The sequence below is a fragment of the Mustela nivalis genome (assembly GCF_964662115.1).
Source record: "Mustela nivalis genome assembly, chromosome: 17".
NCBI lineage: Eukaryota > Metazoa > Chordata > Mammalia > Carnivora > Mustelidae > Mustela > Mustela nivalis.
Window position 1 is genome coordinate 43,116,932 of NC_139036.1, and position 17,951 is coordinate 43,134,882.

The following is a 17,951-nucleotide window of genomic DNA, read 5'->3' on the forward strand; positions in this document are numbered from 1 at the left end:
CTTCATTTGTGGTCAGTCTGAATTATGTGAAGGTTAGCTCTTCCCAAACCGCTAAGCTGCTTCTGTCTAACCTGCCCAGATGGCAGTGCCTTGCTCCCTCTGCCCGTTGATACCCAGGAACTGCCAGTAGAGGCTGCTCTAGTTCCGTGGCTGGGGGATCACCTGGTTTGAGGCACAGCCTACCGGCTCATTTTCTTGACCTTCGATGAATTCTCCCCACTGAATAGTGTCTTAAATTTCTTGAGGAGATGCCAGGGATTCCTGCTTTGGGTTTTCCAATGACTTGGGAGGGCCGTCTAGGATTCTAGCTGTCTCTGAAATAAAGCTTCCTCAACTTCAACCTTGCAGAGTAGCCTTTTGATACCCAGTGATTCCCTCACTGATTCTCTGCAAAAAGAGATTTAAGGTCTGAAACGGCGGAGGAACGTCTGCTGTATTCTGTTTCAGAGCTCAGTAGCAGTAGCTAACAATTTTTGAATGCCTCCCCAGTGTTGGGCTCTGTTAAGTGCTTTATGTGAATGACCATATTTAATTTTCATGAGTCTGGGGTAGGTGACTTCTCCCTTATGGGTGAGGACAGTGAAATTCATGAGAAGTAACTCCTCTGAGGTCCCACAGCATAGTGATCTGACCGCTGAGCCCGGGTGCTCACCTTTCCTTTCCCTCCGACTAGCTAGAAGAGACCTGATACTTTTACCAAGCAAGGGCTTGGCCTCTGGCAGCTGGCCAAGCACTTACTGCTGAACTGGGCTGTGGGTTGTGGGAATATTGGCAGGTGGTCCTTGCGAGGAGGCAGGGAAATGGATAATTCTGGCGCCTGCCTGCAGCACACGGCACTTAACTGGGCGTCTGAGGTTTGCATTCTCCCTCAGACCTGTTCTGAGTGCAAGGTGGAGTTTAGAGTTAATCCACATGGCCCTCTAGTCTGGTCTGAGTGACAGCAGTCAGGACTCCTGTCGGGCGGCGACCAGGAGCCCAGGGGCAGGGGAGAGCCTATGCACGTGGAAGGAGTGCCTGGAGCCAAACCACGGAACAGAAAATTGGAACAGAATTATATAAATTAAGGTCAGAAATTTCCTGTCCAGCCCACAGGGTGGAGTTTTCTCCATCCCTATCCATCCTACTGAATATAAGCCCCGATTTGATGTTAGTAACTGGAAGGAGCCGCTGGTAGGACTCTCCTTAGCTCTCCGCATTCACCATGAATCTCAAGGTAGTGCTCGTATTCCTGGCATTGTCCCTCATTACCATCTTTGCCCTGGCCTATGTCTTGCTGACCAGCCAAGGTGGCTCCAGCCAGCCTCCCCGCTGCCCCTCCGTGTCCCCCAGCACCCAGTCCTGGACACAGCCCGCCCAGAGCCAGCTGTTTGCAGACCTGAGCCGAGAGGAGCTGACAGCTGTGACGAGCTTCCTGACCCAGCAGCTAGGGCCAGGCCTGGTGGATGCAGCCCAGGCCCGCCCCTCGGACAACTGCATCTTCTCGGTGGAGCTGCACCTGCCCCCCAAGGCCGCTGCCCTGGCCCACCTGGACAGGGGGAGCCCCCCACCTGCCCGGGAGGCACTGGCCATCGTCTTCTTTGGCGGACAGCCCCAGCCCAACGTGAGTGAGCTGGTGGTGGGGCCGCTGCCACGGCCCTCCTACCTGCGGGATGTGACGGTGGAGCGTCACGGGGGCCCCATCCCCTACCACCGCCGCCCCATGTTGGGAGCTGAGTTTGCCCAGATGTGGAAGCATCTGAAGGAGGTGGAGCTACCCAAAGCCCCAGGCTTTCTGGCTTCTGTCTTAAACTACAATGGCTCCACTTTGGCACCTCTACATGCCACCCCTAGTGGCTTGCGCTCAGGGGACCGTGCTACCTGGATAGCCCTCTACCATAACATCTCAGGTGTTGGGATTTTCCTTCATCCGGTGGGGCTGGAGCTGCTGCTGGACCACAGGGCCCTGGACCCTGCCCGCTGGGCTGTCCAACGGGTCTTCTACCTTGGGCGCTACTATGCAGACTTGGGACAGTTGGAATGGGAGTTTAAGGCTGGCCGCCTGGAAGTGGTTAGGGTTCCTCTCCCCCTGCCAAATGGGGCTTCATCCTTGAAGTCCCGGACCTCCCCAGGTCCTCTCCCCCCTCTTCAGTTCTCACCCCAAGGCTCCCAGTACAGCGTGCAGGGGAACCTGGTGGCATCCTCCCTCTGGACATTTACCTTTGGTCATGGGGTGTTCAGTGGCATGAGGATTTTTGATATTCGCTTCAAGGGCGAGCGAGTGGCCTACGAAGTCAGTGTCCAGGAGTGTGTATCCGTCTATGGTGCCGATTCACCCAAGACAATGATGACCAGATACTTGGATAGCAGCTATGGACTTGGCCGTCACAGCCGGGGCTTGGTTCGGGGTGTTGACTGCCCCTATCAGTCTACGATGGTGGACATCCACACATTAGTGGGCACAGGGGCAGTCCAGCTGCTCCCAGGGGCTGTGTGTGTGTTTGAGGAGGCACAAGGACTACCCCTTCGGAGGCACCACAATCACCTCGAGAGTCATTTCTATGGTGGTTTGGCGGGCTCGGCCCTTGTAGTCAGGTCTGTGTCCTCTGTAGGCAACTATGACTACATTTGGGACTTTGTACTGCACCCAAATGGGGCGCTGGAAGGGCGGGTTCATGCCACAGGCTATATCAACACGGCTTTCCTGAGTGGGGGTGAGGAGAGCCTCCTCTTCGGAAACCGTGTGGGGGATCGAGTGCTGGGGGCAGTGCACACGCATGCCTTCCACTTCAAGCTGGACCTGGACGTGGCAGGTGAGTGCTCGGGTGAGAACTGAGGCTCGGGGTGGAGCAGAGGGAAGGGAGACCCCCAGATGGAGCCAGAAGCAGCAGAGGGGCAGGCCGGCACAACATACTGTGGTAACAGAGCAGGGGCTGATTGGAGCGTATTCGGCTGCTGTCAGCCTGAAATCCTGGGCATGCTGGGTATCTGGCCGAAGGTAGAAGGGGTGGCCCTACGCAGCCCTGATTACCCAGCCCCACCGCCTTGCAGGGGTGGTTGTGAAACTTGGCTTGAATGCAATGGCCAGGCCTGGCGGCCTTCGTCTTGATTGCCTCTGCGGCTAGCGAATTTGCCCCAGCAATTGGGGCTGGATTTGGGGCTCTGAGTTTTCTTCCTGATTCTGGGGGACAGTGGAGGAGGGGAAAGCAGGGGCCTGCGCAGAGGTAGGAAGCAGCCTAAGGAGGTTTTCAGCGTAAAGGTGGTCCTGGGGCACGGGGATGGGAGGTGCTAGTGAGGGTTGCTTCACAGGATTTCATAAAACAGGACATAGGATGGTGGCCCCACCGTCCTCCTGGGGAGAGTCATCCTACCCCTGCCAGAACATGTCCTCACCGCTGGACCTCTGGTGACACAGCAGGCATGCAGTAGGCTTGCTGCAAGTGTAGAAAGGGTTTTTTCAAGTGGGGCTCAAAGCAGAGAGAGGACTTTTCGTCAAGAACAAAATAATGAATTTAATCAAATCACGGGTTATTAGACCCAGAACAAAAAAACGGAAATCTACCAGACCCTCGCCAAGCTGAGGAGGGTGGGGGAGAAGGGGCAAGAAGTGGCTACCCAGGTATCATGCTCTATAACCATGCATCCTTCTTGTCAGACGGTTTCTTACCCTCTAGACCATAAACACGCGGTTTGGGGTTGGAGGAGAACTAAGAAAATAGAATGACTAAATGAACCTATTACCTAAATTATTCTTTGACATATTTGGAATAGGACTTGGATTTGAAGTTTCTCTTCAGCACTTTTGGCATTAAAGAGCCTTGTCTCAGGCAGTGAAGTTGAGTCACAGGTCCTGCATCCCTGGAGTGTGGAGCTGGAGGGACAGGCAGCAGAAGTGCTGGCCTCAGTAGGGCGCGCTCTGCAGGGTGCTGGGGGCCTTCACCATCATTCCTGTTTAAAGGCATGGACACCCCAAACCTGCAGAGCAACACCAAGTGGGGAAGATGGGTGTACATTACAAGTGCAATCGCGTTCTAGGGAACTTCCAGACAATATAAGATCTCAATCTAGTCCCAGAAAAACAAAAACAACAACACATCAAAGTGGTCCCCAGCCTGTGGAGGTGGAAAGCAAAGTTTCAAGAGCTGGGATGAAGATCCAGGGTGCTCTGGAGGGAGACTGGGTTTTTCCAGGCAGCTCCTGCAAGACAAATCTCTCGTTCATGGTTCCAAGAATGTAACTAGCCACCTGCGTGTGCTTTTCCACTTGCAGAGCTCAGCCACAGAACAGCTTTTATTATGCCCGCTGTAGAGATGGAGAGAGAAAAGTAAAGAATCAGCCTAATATCTACCGGGTAGACCGGTGCTAACAGAGCTCTGCGGTGATGGATATTCTCCATCTGCCTTGTCTGATGTGTTAGCCACTCGTCCTATGTGGCCAGTGTGACTGAGGAACTTGAATTCTTAAATGGAACTAGCTACTTGTGACTGGTCATAGCCGTATTGAAAGGGGTGAGGTTCAAAGAGGATGGGCTAGCGCTCGAATCCAGGCCTTCTGGCTCCCAGCACGGTGCTCTCTGACGAGCTCTGCCGCCCTTTGTCAGGCCAGCACAGTGGGCATCGTGGGGGAGGACAAGGGACTCTCTCACCTGGTGTGGAACTCCTCTCCCCCCTCCCCCGGCAGGGCTGAAAAACTGGGTGGTAGCCGAAGATGTGGTGTTTAAGCCTGTGGCAGCCCCTTGGAGTCCAGAGCACCACCTGCATCGGCCACAGCTCACCCGGCAGGTCCTCGGAAGGGAGGACCTCACAGCTTTTTCCTTGGGAGAGCCCCTTCCCCGCTACCTTTATCTGGCTGGCAACCAGACTAATGCCTGGGGTCACCAGCGCGGGTACCGGATCCAGATCCACAGCCCCCTCGGCCTACACATGCCCCTGGAGAGCGACATGGAGAGGGCCCTCAGCTGGGGGAGGTGAGGAGGGCTCTGGGCACTGGGTGGTAGGGAAGGACGGGTCCTCTTCCCCGATCCCAGCTCTTGAAGACCCCAACTCACTGCCCTTGGTTTACCATTCACCCTTGTGCCTCCCCTCAGCTCCAAGTAGATATGGGATGGGAAATGCTGTCCCACAGAACCTGGTCCAAAGGACTTCGAGGCCGAGAATGGCCCCTGACATTTCCTGATACCACCTTCCTTCAACATTCCTGGTCAGATACCAGCTCGTGGTGACCCGGAGGAAGGAGGAGGAGTCACAGAGCAGCAGCATCTATTACCAGAATGACATCTGGACCCCCACTATGGCCTTTGCTGACTTCATCAACAATGAGACCCTCTTAGGAGAGGTTGGTAGCCCTAGAGGCAGAGGAGAAGGGCAACGGAAGCCTGATGTCTTGGCTGCCCATCCCCTGACCGTAGGTTGGAGGGAATGGTAGGTTTCCACTTCTCCGATTCAGGGGCCAATGCAGGTCATCCCTCTTGAGGTGAGATTAGCCCAGGGGACAGTGAATACCCTACGGAGCTTCTCACAAGGTCACCCTGCCAGCTATGTGGACCTGGGGCTGGGTGGAGGTGGAAGTGAGGCGAAGGCTAGAGGTTGGGGATTGTGGCTGAGGAGGGGTGGGTCTCTGGGTTTCACCTCCCCAAAGTCTCAGCCTCTCCCTCTTCCCGCAGGACCTGGTGGCTTGGGTTACAGCCAGCTTCCTGCATATCCCCCATGCTGAGGATGTCCCCAATACAGTGACTCTAGGAAACAGAGTTGGCTTCTTGCTCCGACCCTATAACTTCTTTGATGAAGATCCCTCCATCTTCTCCCCTGGCAGCGTCTACTTTGAGAAGGGCCAGGATGCTGGGCTCTGCAATGTCAACCCCGTGGCCTGCATCCCCAATCTGGCAGCCTGTGTCCCGGACCTGCCCCCTTTCTTTTACCAGGACTTGTAACCCCAGGGGTGTAGTAGGACAGGGAGGGGAGTTGCTGAGACATTTGTACCTTTCTCTGTTCCCACTTCCTGCTCCCTTGACTTCTATCCTCTTAACATTCGTTAGGAAAGAGTCTCCCACACTGAACCCCTATATATCCCTTCCTTTAATTCTTATTTCCAGTTCACCTTGTTTAAATGATGGATGTATACAAATGATATGATTATTAAAAAGTTCAAGCGAAACACCACAAATTCTACCACTCAGAAATAGCTAGTGTTCACATCTGGTGAGCATCAAACCAGACGTTTCTTTATGCATGTGCATTGGAATGGAAGAATAGATAGAATTATGTAAAAATAGATGGTGTGTGTGATTTATAATAAAAGGTACTACAAGATTTTTTTTATTGCTCGTGTTTCTTCTATTTGACTTTGGAAGTATCTAGAATCCCCCAGAGAATATTAAGGACTCTGGCCAAGGAAATTAGCAAGGGAAGAAGAGAGGGCAAGAGGGACAGACCAGGCCAAGGAATGCCGCTTGGGAAGCTGCAGGGCTGGGGGTGGGGGGTTTCCTTGGAAGCAGAACAATAGTTCCAAGTTACAGGAAAGGGAACATCTGGCCCTGGAAGGTGGGGGTTGGAGGAAGAAGCCTGGGCAAGGGGGACAAGGGGCTGCTCTGCACAGACCCAGCTCCTTACCGGTGCTACTTCTCCAGGCTCAACTGGTCAGTTGCATTATTTTTAAACCCCCTCTCCTGCTGCCTCCCCCAGCTCTCCCCAGTTCCAACCCTGACCCAGAGAGCTGAGTCTGATTTGTAGCCTGGAAGACAAAGCCATGTAAGGTCTGTGGAAATCACTGCCGTCCTGCTTCAGGCCCGCCCCCCAAGCCTGGCCTGCCCCGCCCCCTCCCCAGCCTTCCCGTGTCCTTCCCACTCTCCCCACCCTCAGTATCCTGAGCGGCTGAACACTGGGAACCTCAGCCAGAGTCCAAGACGCCCCCCACCCCCCGCCTCCCCTCCATATAGGATAAGAGAGATCTCACTCTGCTGACCTGAGAACACACATCTCTACTCTGGTTCACGGACAATGAACCAGAAGACCACTCTGGTGCTCCTCGCTCTAGCGGTCATCACCATTTTTGCCTTGGTGTGTGTCCTACTAGCCGGCAGGGGAGGAGATGGGGGTGAACCCGGCCAAGCTCCTCACTGTCCCTCCGTGTCCCCCAGTGCCCAGCCCTGGACACACCCCGGCCAGAGCCAGCTGTTTGCAGACCTGAGCCGAGAGGAGCTGACAGCTGTGATGAGCTTCCTGACCCAGCAGCTAGGGCCAGGCTTGGTGGATGCAGCCCAGGCCCGCCCCTCAGACAACTGCATCTTCTCGGTGGAGCTGCACCTGCCCCCCAAGGCCGCCGCCCTGGCCCACCTGGACAAGGGGAGCCCCCCACCTGCCCGGGAGGCACTGGCCATCATCTTCTTCGGCGGACAGCCTCAGCCCAACGTGAGTGAGCTGGTGGTGGGGCCACTGCCACGGCCCTCCTACCTGCGGGATGTGACGGTGGAGCGTTACAGGGGCCCCCTCCCCTACCACCGCCGCCCCGTGTTGCTCCGAGAGTACCTGGACATAGACCGGCTGATCTTCGACAGAGAGCTGCCCCAGGCTGCCGGCCTCCTCCACCACTGCTGCTTCTACCAGCGCCAAGGACAGAACCTGGTGACAATAACCACGACTCCCCGAGGTCTACAGTCAGGGGACCGGGCCACCTGGTTTGGCCTCTACTACAACATCTCGGGGGCCGGGTTTTTCCTGCACCCCGTGGGGTTGGAGTTGCTGGTAGACCACAAGGCTCTGGACCCTGCCCGCTGGACCATCCAGAAGGTGTTCTTTCAAGGCCGCTACTATGAGAGTTTGGCCCAGCTGGAGGACCAGTTTGAGGCAGGCCTGGTGAACGTGGTGCTGGTCCCAGATAATGGCACAGGTGGGTCCTGGTCCCTCAAGCCCCAGGGGCCCCCCGGTCCGCCGCCTCCTCTGCAGTTCTATCCCCAGGGCCCCCGCTTCAGTGTCCAGGGGAGTCGAGTGACCTCCTCATTGTGGACTTTCTCCTTTGGCCTTGGAGTTTTCAGTGGCCCCAGAATCTTTGACATTCGCTTCCAGGGAGAACGACTAGCTTATGAGATCAGCCTCCAGGAGGCCTTGGCTGTCTATGGTGGAAATTCCCCTGCAGCAATGCTGACCCGCTATATGGACGGCGGCTTTGGCATGGGCAAGTACTCCACTCCCCTGACCCGGGGGGTGGATTGCCCCTACGGGGCCACCTACGTGGACTGGCACCTCCTTCTGGAATCACACACCCCCAAGACAATACGCGATGCCCTTTGCGTATTTGAACAGAACCAGGGCCTCCCCCTGAGGCGACATCACTCAAATTTCTACTCCCACTATTTTGGGGGCCTTGCAGAGACAGTGCTGGTGGTCAGATCTGTGTCGACCATGCTCAACTATGACTACGTGTGGGATATGGTCTTCCACCCCAACGGGGCCATAGAGGTCCGACTCCACGCCACCGGCTACATCAGCTCAGCCTTCCTCTTTGGTGCCGCCCGAAGGTACGGGAACCGGGTTGGGGAGCACACGCTGGGCACGGTCCACACCCACAGCGCCCACTTCAAGGTGGATCTGGATGTAGGAGGTAAGACATCCCTGGGGAAGCAAGGACTCCTGAAAAGGTATCTCTTTGCTTTGGGGTTTGTGGACGTTATCCAGGAAAGGACGAGTTGAGCGGGAAGGTTGGCTGCTGCATTTTCTTTTGCTCCCAGCTCGCTGGCTGGGTACAGAGCTGCCACCCTTCCCCTCCACATGACCTCATCAGAAAATCTTGAGAAATGGCAAAGCTCGGGGAGGAGGAAGGATCTGGGCTCACAAGATCCCCTTTGCCCTCGTCCCCTCCTTGTTCTCACAGAGGCCCCACTTCAGGGAGGCAGCCATGTTTCGTAGTTCATTCCTCTGTGTCTGGCCTGTGGCGCCGAGGTTTTGGAGGACCTGTTTGCCTCTTGCCGAGTTCCTGGCACACGCACACTGGTCATATAGCCCCAGGTTATACATTTCCTTTGGGAGTGAGCCCCCCTTTTTTCTGGGTACCATACCCTTAAATACAAGGCAGTAGAGTGGGTGCTGTGGGATGTTCCGATAGCTCCTGGGGTTGGTGGTCACACAGAGACACACATGATGTCTTGGAGTCTGTCTCCTCACTTTGAGTCCACCACCCATTTTATTCTGGTCTGTCGGAGATGAGTCAAAGCCTTGCTGGGCCGGCCTTCTCTCTGCCCCTTCCACTCTTCTCCCTCTCCGATCCAGGGGCCACCTGCCCGCCCTGCCAGCTTGCTGCCCCGTCTGGCTCCAACTTTCCTAGAAAGCCCTTCCCCTCAGAGCGCAGCTCCAGCCTGCCCTTCAGCTCCCCCACCCCCCACTCCAGTGTGGCCTTAGCCAGGCCCACACCCTTCCCTGTCCCCGGAGCGCCACAGGTCAGTCAGGCTTCCTGCTTTTGCTCCTGTGTCGCCCCCTCCTAGAACACCCAAGATGTGGGTCATCTTTCAAGCCTGAAAGACACTCAGGAAGGCCCCCTTTTCCTGCCTGCACCTGTATTCCTGTGACCTTGGACCTTGAATGTGCTCCTCTCACACTGGCCGCCTTTCAGGGCTTTACCTTCCACAGCCTCCGTGAGAGCCGAAGGAAGGGGATGGGGTTTCACTCCCCTGTGCCTCCCAGGGCTGAGCCTGGTCCTCTCCAGTGTGAAGGGTTAGTGAATTAGTCCCTGAAGAAATACTTTATAGGTCAATAGCTTTGGCTGAAAGACCAGAGGTTTCCTGGGGAGGAGGAAGGAAGCAGGGTCACATCCTGGGTTTCTCCTTGGCCCCACTCTGAGGCGGTGAGTGGCGGGGAGGGGACAGAGTCCAGAGGCCACAGGGCAGCTGCATGACTGACCCTCCCTCCCCCCCACCTCTATCCCTCCCCTACAGGACTAGAGAACTGGGTCTGGGCTGAGGACATGACCTATGTCCCCATGGCGGTCCCCTGGAGCCCCGAGCACCAGGTGCAGAGGCTGCAGGTGACCCGGAAGCTGCTGGAGACCGAGGAGCAGGCCTCCTTCCCCCTGGGAGGCGCCCGGCCCCGCTACGTGTACCTGGCCAGCAACCACAGCAACAAGTGGGGTCACCCGCGGGGCTACCGCATCCAGGTGCTCAGCTTTGCAGGGGAGCCGCTGCCCCAGAACAGCTCCTTGGAGAGAGCCTTCAGCTGGGGGAGGTGAGTGATGGGGTGTCAGAGAGAAGCTGGGGGAGGAATGAGAGGGAAGGGCGTGTTGGGAGCTCGGTTCAAACCGTACTGGAGCAGAGGTGAGAGCTGCGTTAGGGTTTCCCAGTTATCGAAACGCAAGCTCTGGGCATGTGTTCCCGGTGCCGGGTGAAGGCCCGGGCGGGAGAACCCTTCCCCATTCTGGGTGTGGGGAGAGGCCATCCTGTGAGATGGCCGGGGAACGAACAGAAGGGTGTGGAAAGAGGTTGGCCTACCCATCCCGGGGGTCACCAGAGTCATTGTGTGAATGAGACGCGAAGCCCGGGGTCCATGCACTCAGCTCCCTTCCATCATCATAATCAGGCAGCAGGACGGGGTTAGTGACCGTGGAGGCCTGACCAGTGCCTCCCTAGGTACGAGCTGGCCGTGACCCAGCGGAAGGAAGAGGAGCGCAGCAGCACCAGCATCTACAATCAGAACGACCCTTGGGCCCCCACCGTGGAGTTCGCTGACTTCATCAACAATGAGACCATTGCTGGAGAGGTCAGCTCCCCCCGGGAGGGTCCTGGGAGGGAGACCAGGGCACAGAGATGAACCCCACCTCCTCTGTAGTTCCCCGACACCGTCTGGCCTCCCAAGGCCTAGAGCTGACTCCTGCCTTCCTGCATCTTTACCTGCTGAGGGAGACTTCCCAAGCTGGGAGCTCATTTGCTGAGACACTGGCCGAGGCCCCAGGGCTCCAGGAGGGCTGAAAGGCAGGCTCTCTTGTGTCTAATCCTTTGCTCGTATCTGGCTTGACTTCTGAGGGATTCATTTATGAATGTCAGCCTTTTCTGCCTCTTCAACCCTGATCTCCCGGCTCCGTCCTCATCTCAGTCATAGATGGGGTGGGGGAGAGTGAGGGACAGGTGAGCTGAAATCGCCTGTGGGTGTCCTCCCTCTGGGGTGGGTTAGCCATCGGCGCTGGGATGGGAGATGTCAGAGGTAGAGGGCCCGGGCTGGGACAGGGAGGAGGGGTTTCTCCCAATATGAAACTGATGAGGCTTTGACTCCTGGGCAGGTAGGACAAACTGCTTAAAGACTTAAGATCCTTTCTCAGCTCAGGTCTTGATCTCAACATTGTGAGTTCAAGGCCCACGCTGGTCTCCACTGTTGGGCTCCACGCTGGGTGTGGCGCCTTCTTTAAAAAAAAAAAAAAAAAGACTTAAGATCCTTTTGAGGGAAAGTGGGCTAATGAGCTAAATCCTCACATCCACGGCTGCTGTAGGAGGCAGGCCTGTCCCTCATGAAGCCAGGCCTCAGGATCCTCTTTCTTCTCCTCTGCCAGGACCTGGTGGCCTGGGTGACAGCTGGTTTCCTGCACATCCCACATGCGGAAGACGTTCCCAACACGGTGACTGTGGGGAACAGCGTGGGCTTCTTCCTCCGACCCTACAACTTCTTTGACCAGGACCCCTCCTTCGAGTCTGCGGACTCTGTCTATTTCCAGGAGGACCAGGATGCCGGGGCCTGCGAGGTCAACCCCCTGGCTTGCCTTCCTCAGGCCGCTGCCTGTGCCCCAGACCTCCCCGCCTTCTCCCACGGGGGCTTCTCTCACAACTAAGGGGTCCCCGGGATGGGGAGTGTGCCAGGGACCCCAGGGCCAGGCTGTGGGGAGAGGAGCAGTGGGCGTTGGGCCAGGCGGCCTGATGCCTTCTTTTCCTTTCTTCCACCTGGAAGCTCCCCGCCTCCCCTTCCCCCCAGGCTCCCTCTCTATGGCCCTCCCTGACACCCCCTCCTTGCTGGGAGCATCCTGAGCCTGTGATGCCTGGCACTGGGGGAGGGGCAGAGATGCGCCTGAGCTTTGTTGACCCCAGACCTGCTGGGTTCCTGTCCCAAAAGAGAAGAATGGCCAGCTGATGCCCGGACGGATGGCCAAGCTTTTCCCAGAAGACTCCTGTTTTTTTTGCTTTCTGGTTTTCCCAAATCTTTTTAACCCATCTCCGAGCCTCCTCGCTTCCTCCCTTGGGGAGTGAGGATGGTGTTGTTGCACTGGGAATAGTGCTCTAGAAACCCTGGGATAGTCCCCTTGAAGCCCCAGGGCAGGGTTCCTGCCAGGCCAACACCTCCATGGATGAGCTAGAAGGAGTTCCTTAGCCCACATTCCTCTTACCCTCCTCACCCTCTCCCTTCCCCCGCCCACTGCTTCCTCTTCCTGTTCCTACTTGTTCTTATACCTGGGATTTCTCTCCCAGCCCTGGGAGGACATTCCTCTGTCCCCATGCTCCCCTAGTCTTTATTTCTAACGTAGGTCTCTTCTCCTGGCTCTCTGTCCATGGAAGTCTCAGAATGCAGAGGACAGCTAGTTTCAGAGGACAGCCCCGTCTGTCCCCCTGTGTCTGTCACAACTGGAGGCAGAGTGGTCCCCACCCCTGTCCCGGGGCAGGCTGTGGGTCCCGGAAGTTCTCTCCGTCCCCTTTGTATTCACCTGCTTTGCACCCTCTGGCAAAGGAGGGCCACACAGCAACAGCTCAAGGGAGCACTTGAGGCAGATCTGTGGGCACTGGGGGTATTGAGGAGTGGTCATTCATGCCAGGGGTGTGAATGAGCCCATGTCCTCCGCAGCAGCAGCAGCAGACCCTGACGGCACGTGGGCGCCAAGGGTGGGAAGCAGTGAGACCTTGCATCTCCAGGAGCCACCACTTGTAGCCACGCCAAGGAAATGGGGAGTGGCTCCCACCACGCCACTGTCCCTCAGGGGACCTGGGTGAGGGGTGGGTGTGCCCAAAGTGAGAGATTGCAAACCAGAGAAACATCCTTTCCCAGAGGACTGATGAACTAAATTGCCTCATGGTCTTACAACACAGTGCTGTGCAGCTCTAACAAGAAGGCTCTCTCTGTGTGTACTAATAGGGAGTGATGTTCCAGTGAAACGGCAAGGCACGGAAGTGTGGGTGGCGCCCTTCGCCCTCGTGTGGTAGAAAGGAGGAAACTATAAGTACATATTTACTTATATATGCATATTCAGAAGAAACCAGTGATAACTGGTTGTTTTTTGCAGAAGGGAACTGGGAGGCGGGGATGGGGGAGGGAGGGTACTTAGCATTCTATACCCTTTTGTATATTTTGAATTTTGAGCCATGTGACTGTATTCCTTGTTCAAAATAAATTTAAAAAAAAAAAAAAAAAAACGGGCCCAAACAGGACCCGACTTTGTTTGTTATTTTGTTATTGACAAGTCTTTTAGGAAGGGGTGAAGGTAGGGGTGAGGTAAAGGGAATGAGGATATGGACCCAGGGACTCAATTTGGTCAAGTTTCTGAGACCCAGAGAAACGGATGCAGCCTCTGCTAACCTCTCTGCCCTCTCTCCTACCCCTGTCCATCCCTGAAGACAATGTTAAGCCTCGGTTGTGCTCTCTTGCTCCCTGTCTCCATCTCTGTCTCTCTCTCGTTTCCTCTCGGCGTCTCTTAAAATCAGGGACAACAGGGAGCAATGGAGAGAGGGGACTTCTGCTTTGCTGGGAGTCTGGGCCAGGTCAGGAAGTGACGTGTTGGAAAAGGATTTGGGATTCCACTCCGCTCCTGACCAGAAGGAGATCCTAGGTAGGTCACAGAAGTTTCTGCTCCCTTCTGAGCTGCTCCAAGCCCAAGCTCACCTGGGGGTCAATGAAACAGTGGATGGGGACAAGTCAGAGAGCTGGAGAGAAACTAGGATCCAGACTAGGATCCTTCCAGGGAGGAACACTGGAGTAAGGAGAACGGGGCAGTTCAGTTACGGCATGGCCTGGGCAGGAAGCAGGAGGGACAGAACAGACTGAGAGAGAGGAGGGACTGGAGACTGGGACAGAGTAGAAAAGCGATGGATGCCATGGTCAGCTGTGACTCGAACGCTGACTTTGTATTTCCTCTCTCCCTGACCTGAGTAGTTTCTCTATTACATGCAGATCCATTTTCCACCTCGTGTGGCTCCTTCTTACGGCCAGCCGCAGGGCAGACAGTGCCGGGGGAAGCTGGGGGAAATGGAGAGACGGAATGCTGGTGTCCGCCCCACTCCTTCCCATGTGAATCTCATGACCTTGAACCCCATGTCCACACCAAAGCACATGAATGCTCACCAGCTTTTGTCGGAAAATGTGACTGTGTGTGATTGTGTCTCTACGTCTCCCCAGGGGGACTACCACTCCTGCCCCAGCCTCAAATGAGAGGAGGCAGGAGGGACATGTGGACTGTTAGAACACCTGCCCAGCTGGGGTCAGGAGGGCTGCAAGGTGGACCCCCAGCCCCCTTCCCCAACCCAGTCTCTTCCTTCGACCACTGAGGCCAGCTTTAAGTGTTGGCCTCGTGTTTGTGACCCAGTGACAAGAGTGTATACTCACCAAGCATGTTAAGTTCTGAAGGAACCAGTGCCCACAAAGCTAGACTCTTTAGGTCATGGGCTCCTTGCTCTAAGAGAAGCTGGACAAGGGGAGCCTCAGGCTTAGCTCAGAGGGCATAGCTGGGACTTCTCTAGGAACACAGACACTAGAATGCTCTGGAAGGGGCACAACATGTATTCTCCTGCCTCTGCTTTCCCCTGGGAAGGGTTCCAGCCCCAAGTTAAAGAGGATTCCTTCATGCATTAGCAAAGATGTACAGCGTGCCTTCTAAGGACCAGGCCCACACGAGGCACAAGGATACATTAGTGAATAAGACACACAGGTTTTGGGGGCGCCTGGGTGGCTCAGTGGGTTAAAGCCTCTGCCTTCTGCTCAGGTCAAATCCCAGAGTCCTGGGATCGAGCCCCGCATCGGGCTCTCTGCTCGGTGGGGAGCCTGCTTCCTCCTCTCTCTCTACCTACTTGTGATCTCTCTCTGTCAAATAAATAAATAAAATCTTAAAAAAAAAAAAAAAAGACACACAGGTTTTGTCCCCGGAGGAGCAAGGCTAGTAAAGGACAGTTGCAGTCATTACTGCAAGGAGAGGGGAGGAAGCCAAGAGCAGAGTCTAATCCTAGGGGCTGAGGAAGGCTTCCTGTGGGACAAAATGTCTAAACTGGGGACAAGGAGGACAATGGAAAGAACTTTTCAGGCTGGGGAAACAGCATGATCAAAGGCCAAGAGGTAACAAAGCAGCACCATTGAAGTACCCAAGTTCATTGCCAGGCATGTGGGCTATAAGGAGAGCCTGGAGGGACAAGCAGGGGACAGATGAGGCATGTTCCTACAAGCCCTAAAGAAAAATGTGGAGCCACGAAAGGATTTGAGGCAAGAGAGTAAGAAGAGTCAGATTTGCCTTTCAGGACATTCCCTCTTGCCCAGATACAAAGAAAGGAGTTGACAGAAGACCTGGCCTTGGGCAGTGAGTCAGAAGTAAGAACTGATGGTGGCCTGGACATCATTTCAGGCCCCAGGGCCCCGGGGAGGACTCCTCTGGGGAGTCTGGCCTCCTGTTTCAGAATCAGAATCCCACATCTGGGTTCCTCCCTCCTCCCACCTTCTGCTGAGGTTGCTGGGAAAGAGAGGTGGGATCTCTGGTCCCCTGACTGGGCTTTCTCCAAGCAGCGCATTACCTCCTGAATGGAAGAACATTATAGTTCATTTAATGGGATCACTTGGGAAAGTCAGTTGCTGAAGAAAAATCCCACCCAACAATCAGGCTCTTCTGAAGTTGGTATGGTTATGTGATAATTGGTTAGATCATCCCTGTAGACTTTAAATGGTGCAAAGTGGGTTTGAAAATTAAACCCCCATAAAAATTAAATTAAACCCCCATAAAAGAGAAAGTACCCTGCCTACCCCTGATAGCATCTTTGACTGGGGTTTGGCCATGAGGATGGGCTCAGTAATTCCACAGCCTCTTTATCTGGTTAAAGGGGAGCCCCGCCCTTCAGGCTCTTTCTAGAAGGTTCTCCTTCCATTATCCATCCACTCTTCTGCTTGTATTTTCCCTCCCTCTTTTTTGACTGGTTCTTCTCCACTCTCATCTTGCCAAGCCTTCCACAGGGACCCTGAATCTCCTGGGCGGGGGGAGGTCTTTGCTCTGCCTGTGGCTTTGCAAAAACTCCTTCCTCCAAGGAGTGTCCTCCCGCAGTCACTCCTCCACCCACTGCCCTCCCTCTGCTGGCCCGCAGCCACAGAGGCCGCGACAAAGGTCACCAGTGACTTCTAAATGCAAAATCAATGGGCCTTTCCAATCGCCTACTTTCTGGATGGCTCAGTGACATTTGACCACATCGCCCACCCCCTTCTTGAAATTCTCTGCCTTGACTTCCCCGCATTCTGACCCCTCCTCATCCGTATTTGCTGCTTCTCATCTTCCACGCTGGTTCCTTCACCTCTGCTCCCCTACCAGCCTACATAGCCCCAAACTTAGGCTTTTTCCAGGACTCAGTCTTGGGTCTCCTGTCTTCTCTGTCCCAAAGTCCTCTGCCGGCGATCTCGGCCTCTCTTACTTAAACTGCTAATGCTTGCTGTTGGCCCAAATCTGGATTCTAGAACATCTCTCCTATGCTCCAGACAGAGTCAACCGCCTTATTTCTAGGCATCTCTACTGGGACTTCCCAGGAGCACCTCAAACTCAACTTTGTTCCCCCTTAAACTTGCTGCTCTGCAAGAACGTCCTTTCTAGTGAAAAGCCCAACAGGTCACAGGAAACCTTTGTGTCACCTAAGATACTGGGCTCATTCTCACCTACCCACACCCAATAAGGCACCCAGTCCCATCACCCCTGCCCTTAAACATCTCAGACTCTTGCCTTCTCCTCTGTCCTCAAGGTCGCTGGTCTCATCCTGGCCCTCTCTGCCTCTGGTCTGTCCCATACCCAGGTGCCCTTCCACACCGTAGCCACTGCTATCTCCCTACAAAACAGATCTGAGAGGAGCATGAGCTGTGCACAACAGGTGGGCCCGGCTGACCACTCAGGGCCTCTGGGGCAGCAACTCCGCTGAGACACCGCGTTCTGGGGCCCAGTCTTCAGCCTGCAGACTAGGGGTGGACTCTGGCTCCCAGGGATAAACTCATCCCATTCATTGAGGCCGGGGCCACATTTATTCAAAGGGAAATATAACCCAAGGAGAGGAGCAGGGCTGTGGTCCTGCCTCCTGAGTAATTCTCCAAAAGGGCCACCTTTTTAGCAAGTTTTTAGGGTCTTTGACCTGACAGCTGGGAAGATTTGAATGAAATGATATCAGAGGGGACAATGTGACAGCAAGACACATGGGGAAGGTGTCAGGGGTGGCCTCTGTTATATTCAAGCTCTCCCAGCAGCCAAGACAAAGGGTTCTCCCTGATCGTGACCCACCTTCCCATATGAGGGTCTGATAATACCTCACTAGAGCGAACATTTTTGACCTCTGCTTGGCAATACTGGTCAGAGAAACCCCACCCATCATAACAATGTGTTCTTAGCTGGGAGCTGAGACAGTAACTTCTCCAAGAGCCCAGACTGGAGCTCCCTGGCTGGCGTGCTGCCCTGTGGCCAGAGCTAACCCTCGACATTAGATCCTGGTCCCTCTTGGGCAACCCTCTCAGGTCCTTTCCCTCCTTGGGAACTTTGTGCTGTCATGCGATAAACTTTACTATCGCTGAATAAACTTTGCTTTGCCTCCCACCACTCCTGTCTGGTCGACCTCTTCATTCCTCAAAGCAGCATGACCAAGAACTGTGGTTACGGTAGGAAAAAATCCTGTAATACAGGAGAATAAATGGTTTATCTTTGTATGAAGGACAAAAATATGACTAAGCAATTCACAAAAGATCTACAAATAGCCAATAAACATATGAAAAGATCGTCCGCGTCTCCAGTAAATATGAAATAATATT

At 55.0% G+C, this 17,951-nt stretch overlaps 2 protein-coding genes and 1 long non-coding RNA gene across 4 annotated transcripts in view; 2 read left to right on the plus strand and 1 right to left on the minus strand.

The window, feature by feature from the left end:
• Positions 1-17,951, minus strand: part of LOC309851284 — a 94,758-nt gene that overhangs the window by 61,449 nt on the left and 15,358 nt on the right. The window lies entirely within an intron of this gene.
• AOC2 (amine oxidase copper containing 2) lies at positions 334-6,284 on the plus strand. 2 transcript variants are annotated; one of them, XM_082706253.1, is made up of 4 exons: positions 334-2,789; positions 4,657-4,942; positions 5,181-5,310; positions 5,639-6,284. In XM_082706253.1, the coding sequence occupies exons 1-4, from the start codon at positions 1,202-1,204 to the stop codon at positions 5,903-5,905; spliced, it is 2,271 nt and encodes a 756-aa protein (XP_082562379.1). In that variant the 5' UTR covers positions 334-1,201; the 3' UTR covers positions 5,906-6,284. The 2 variants fall into 2 exon arrangements, with proteins under 2 accessions (XP_082562379.1, XP_082562380.1); XM_082706254.1 differs by lacking the exon at positions 5,639-6,284 and having other exon boundaries at positions 5,063-5,262.
• Positions 6,816-13,342, plus strand: AOC3 (amine oxidase copper containing 3). Its single transcript, XM_082706252.1, has 4 exons — positions 6,816-8,571; positions 9,899-10,184; positions 10,586-10,715; positions 11,500-13,342. Exons 1-4 carry the CDS (start codon positions 6,972-6,974, stop codon positions 11,773-11,775), a joined length of 2,292 nt encoding a protein of 763 aa, XP_082562378.1. The 5' UTR covers positions 6,816-6,971; the 3' UTR covers positions 11,776-13,342.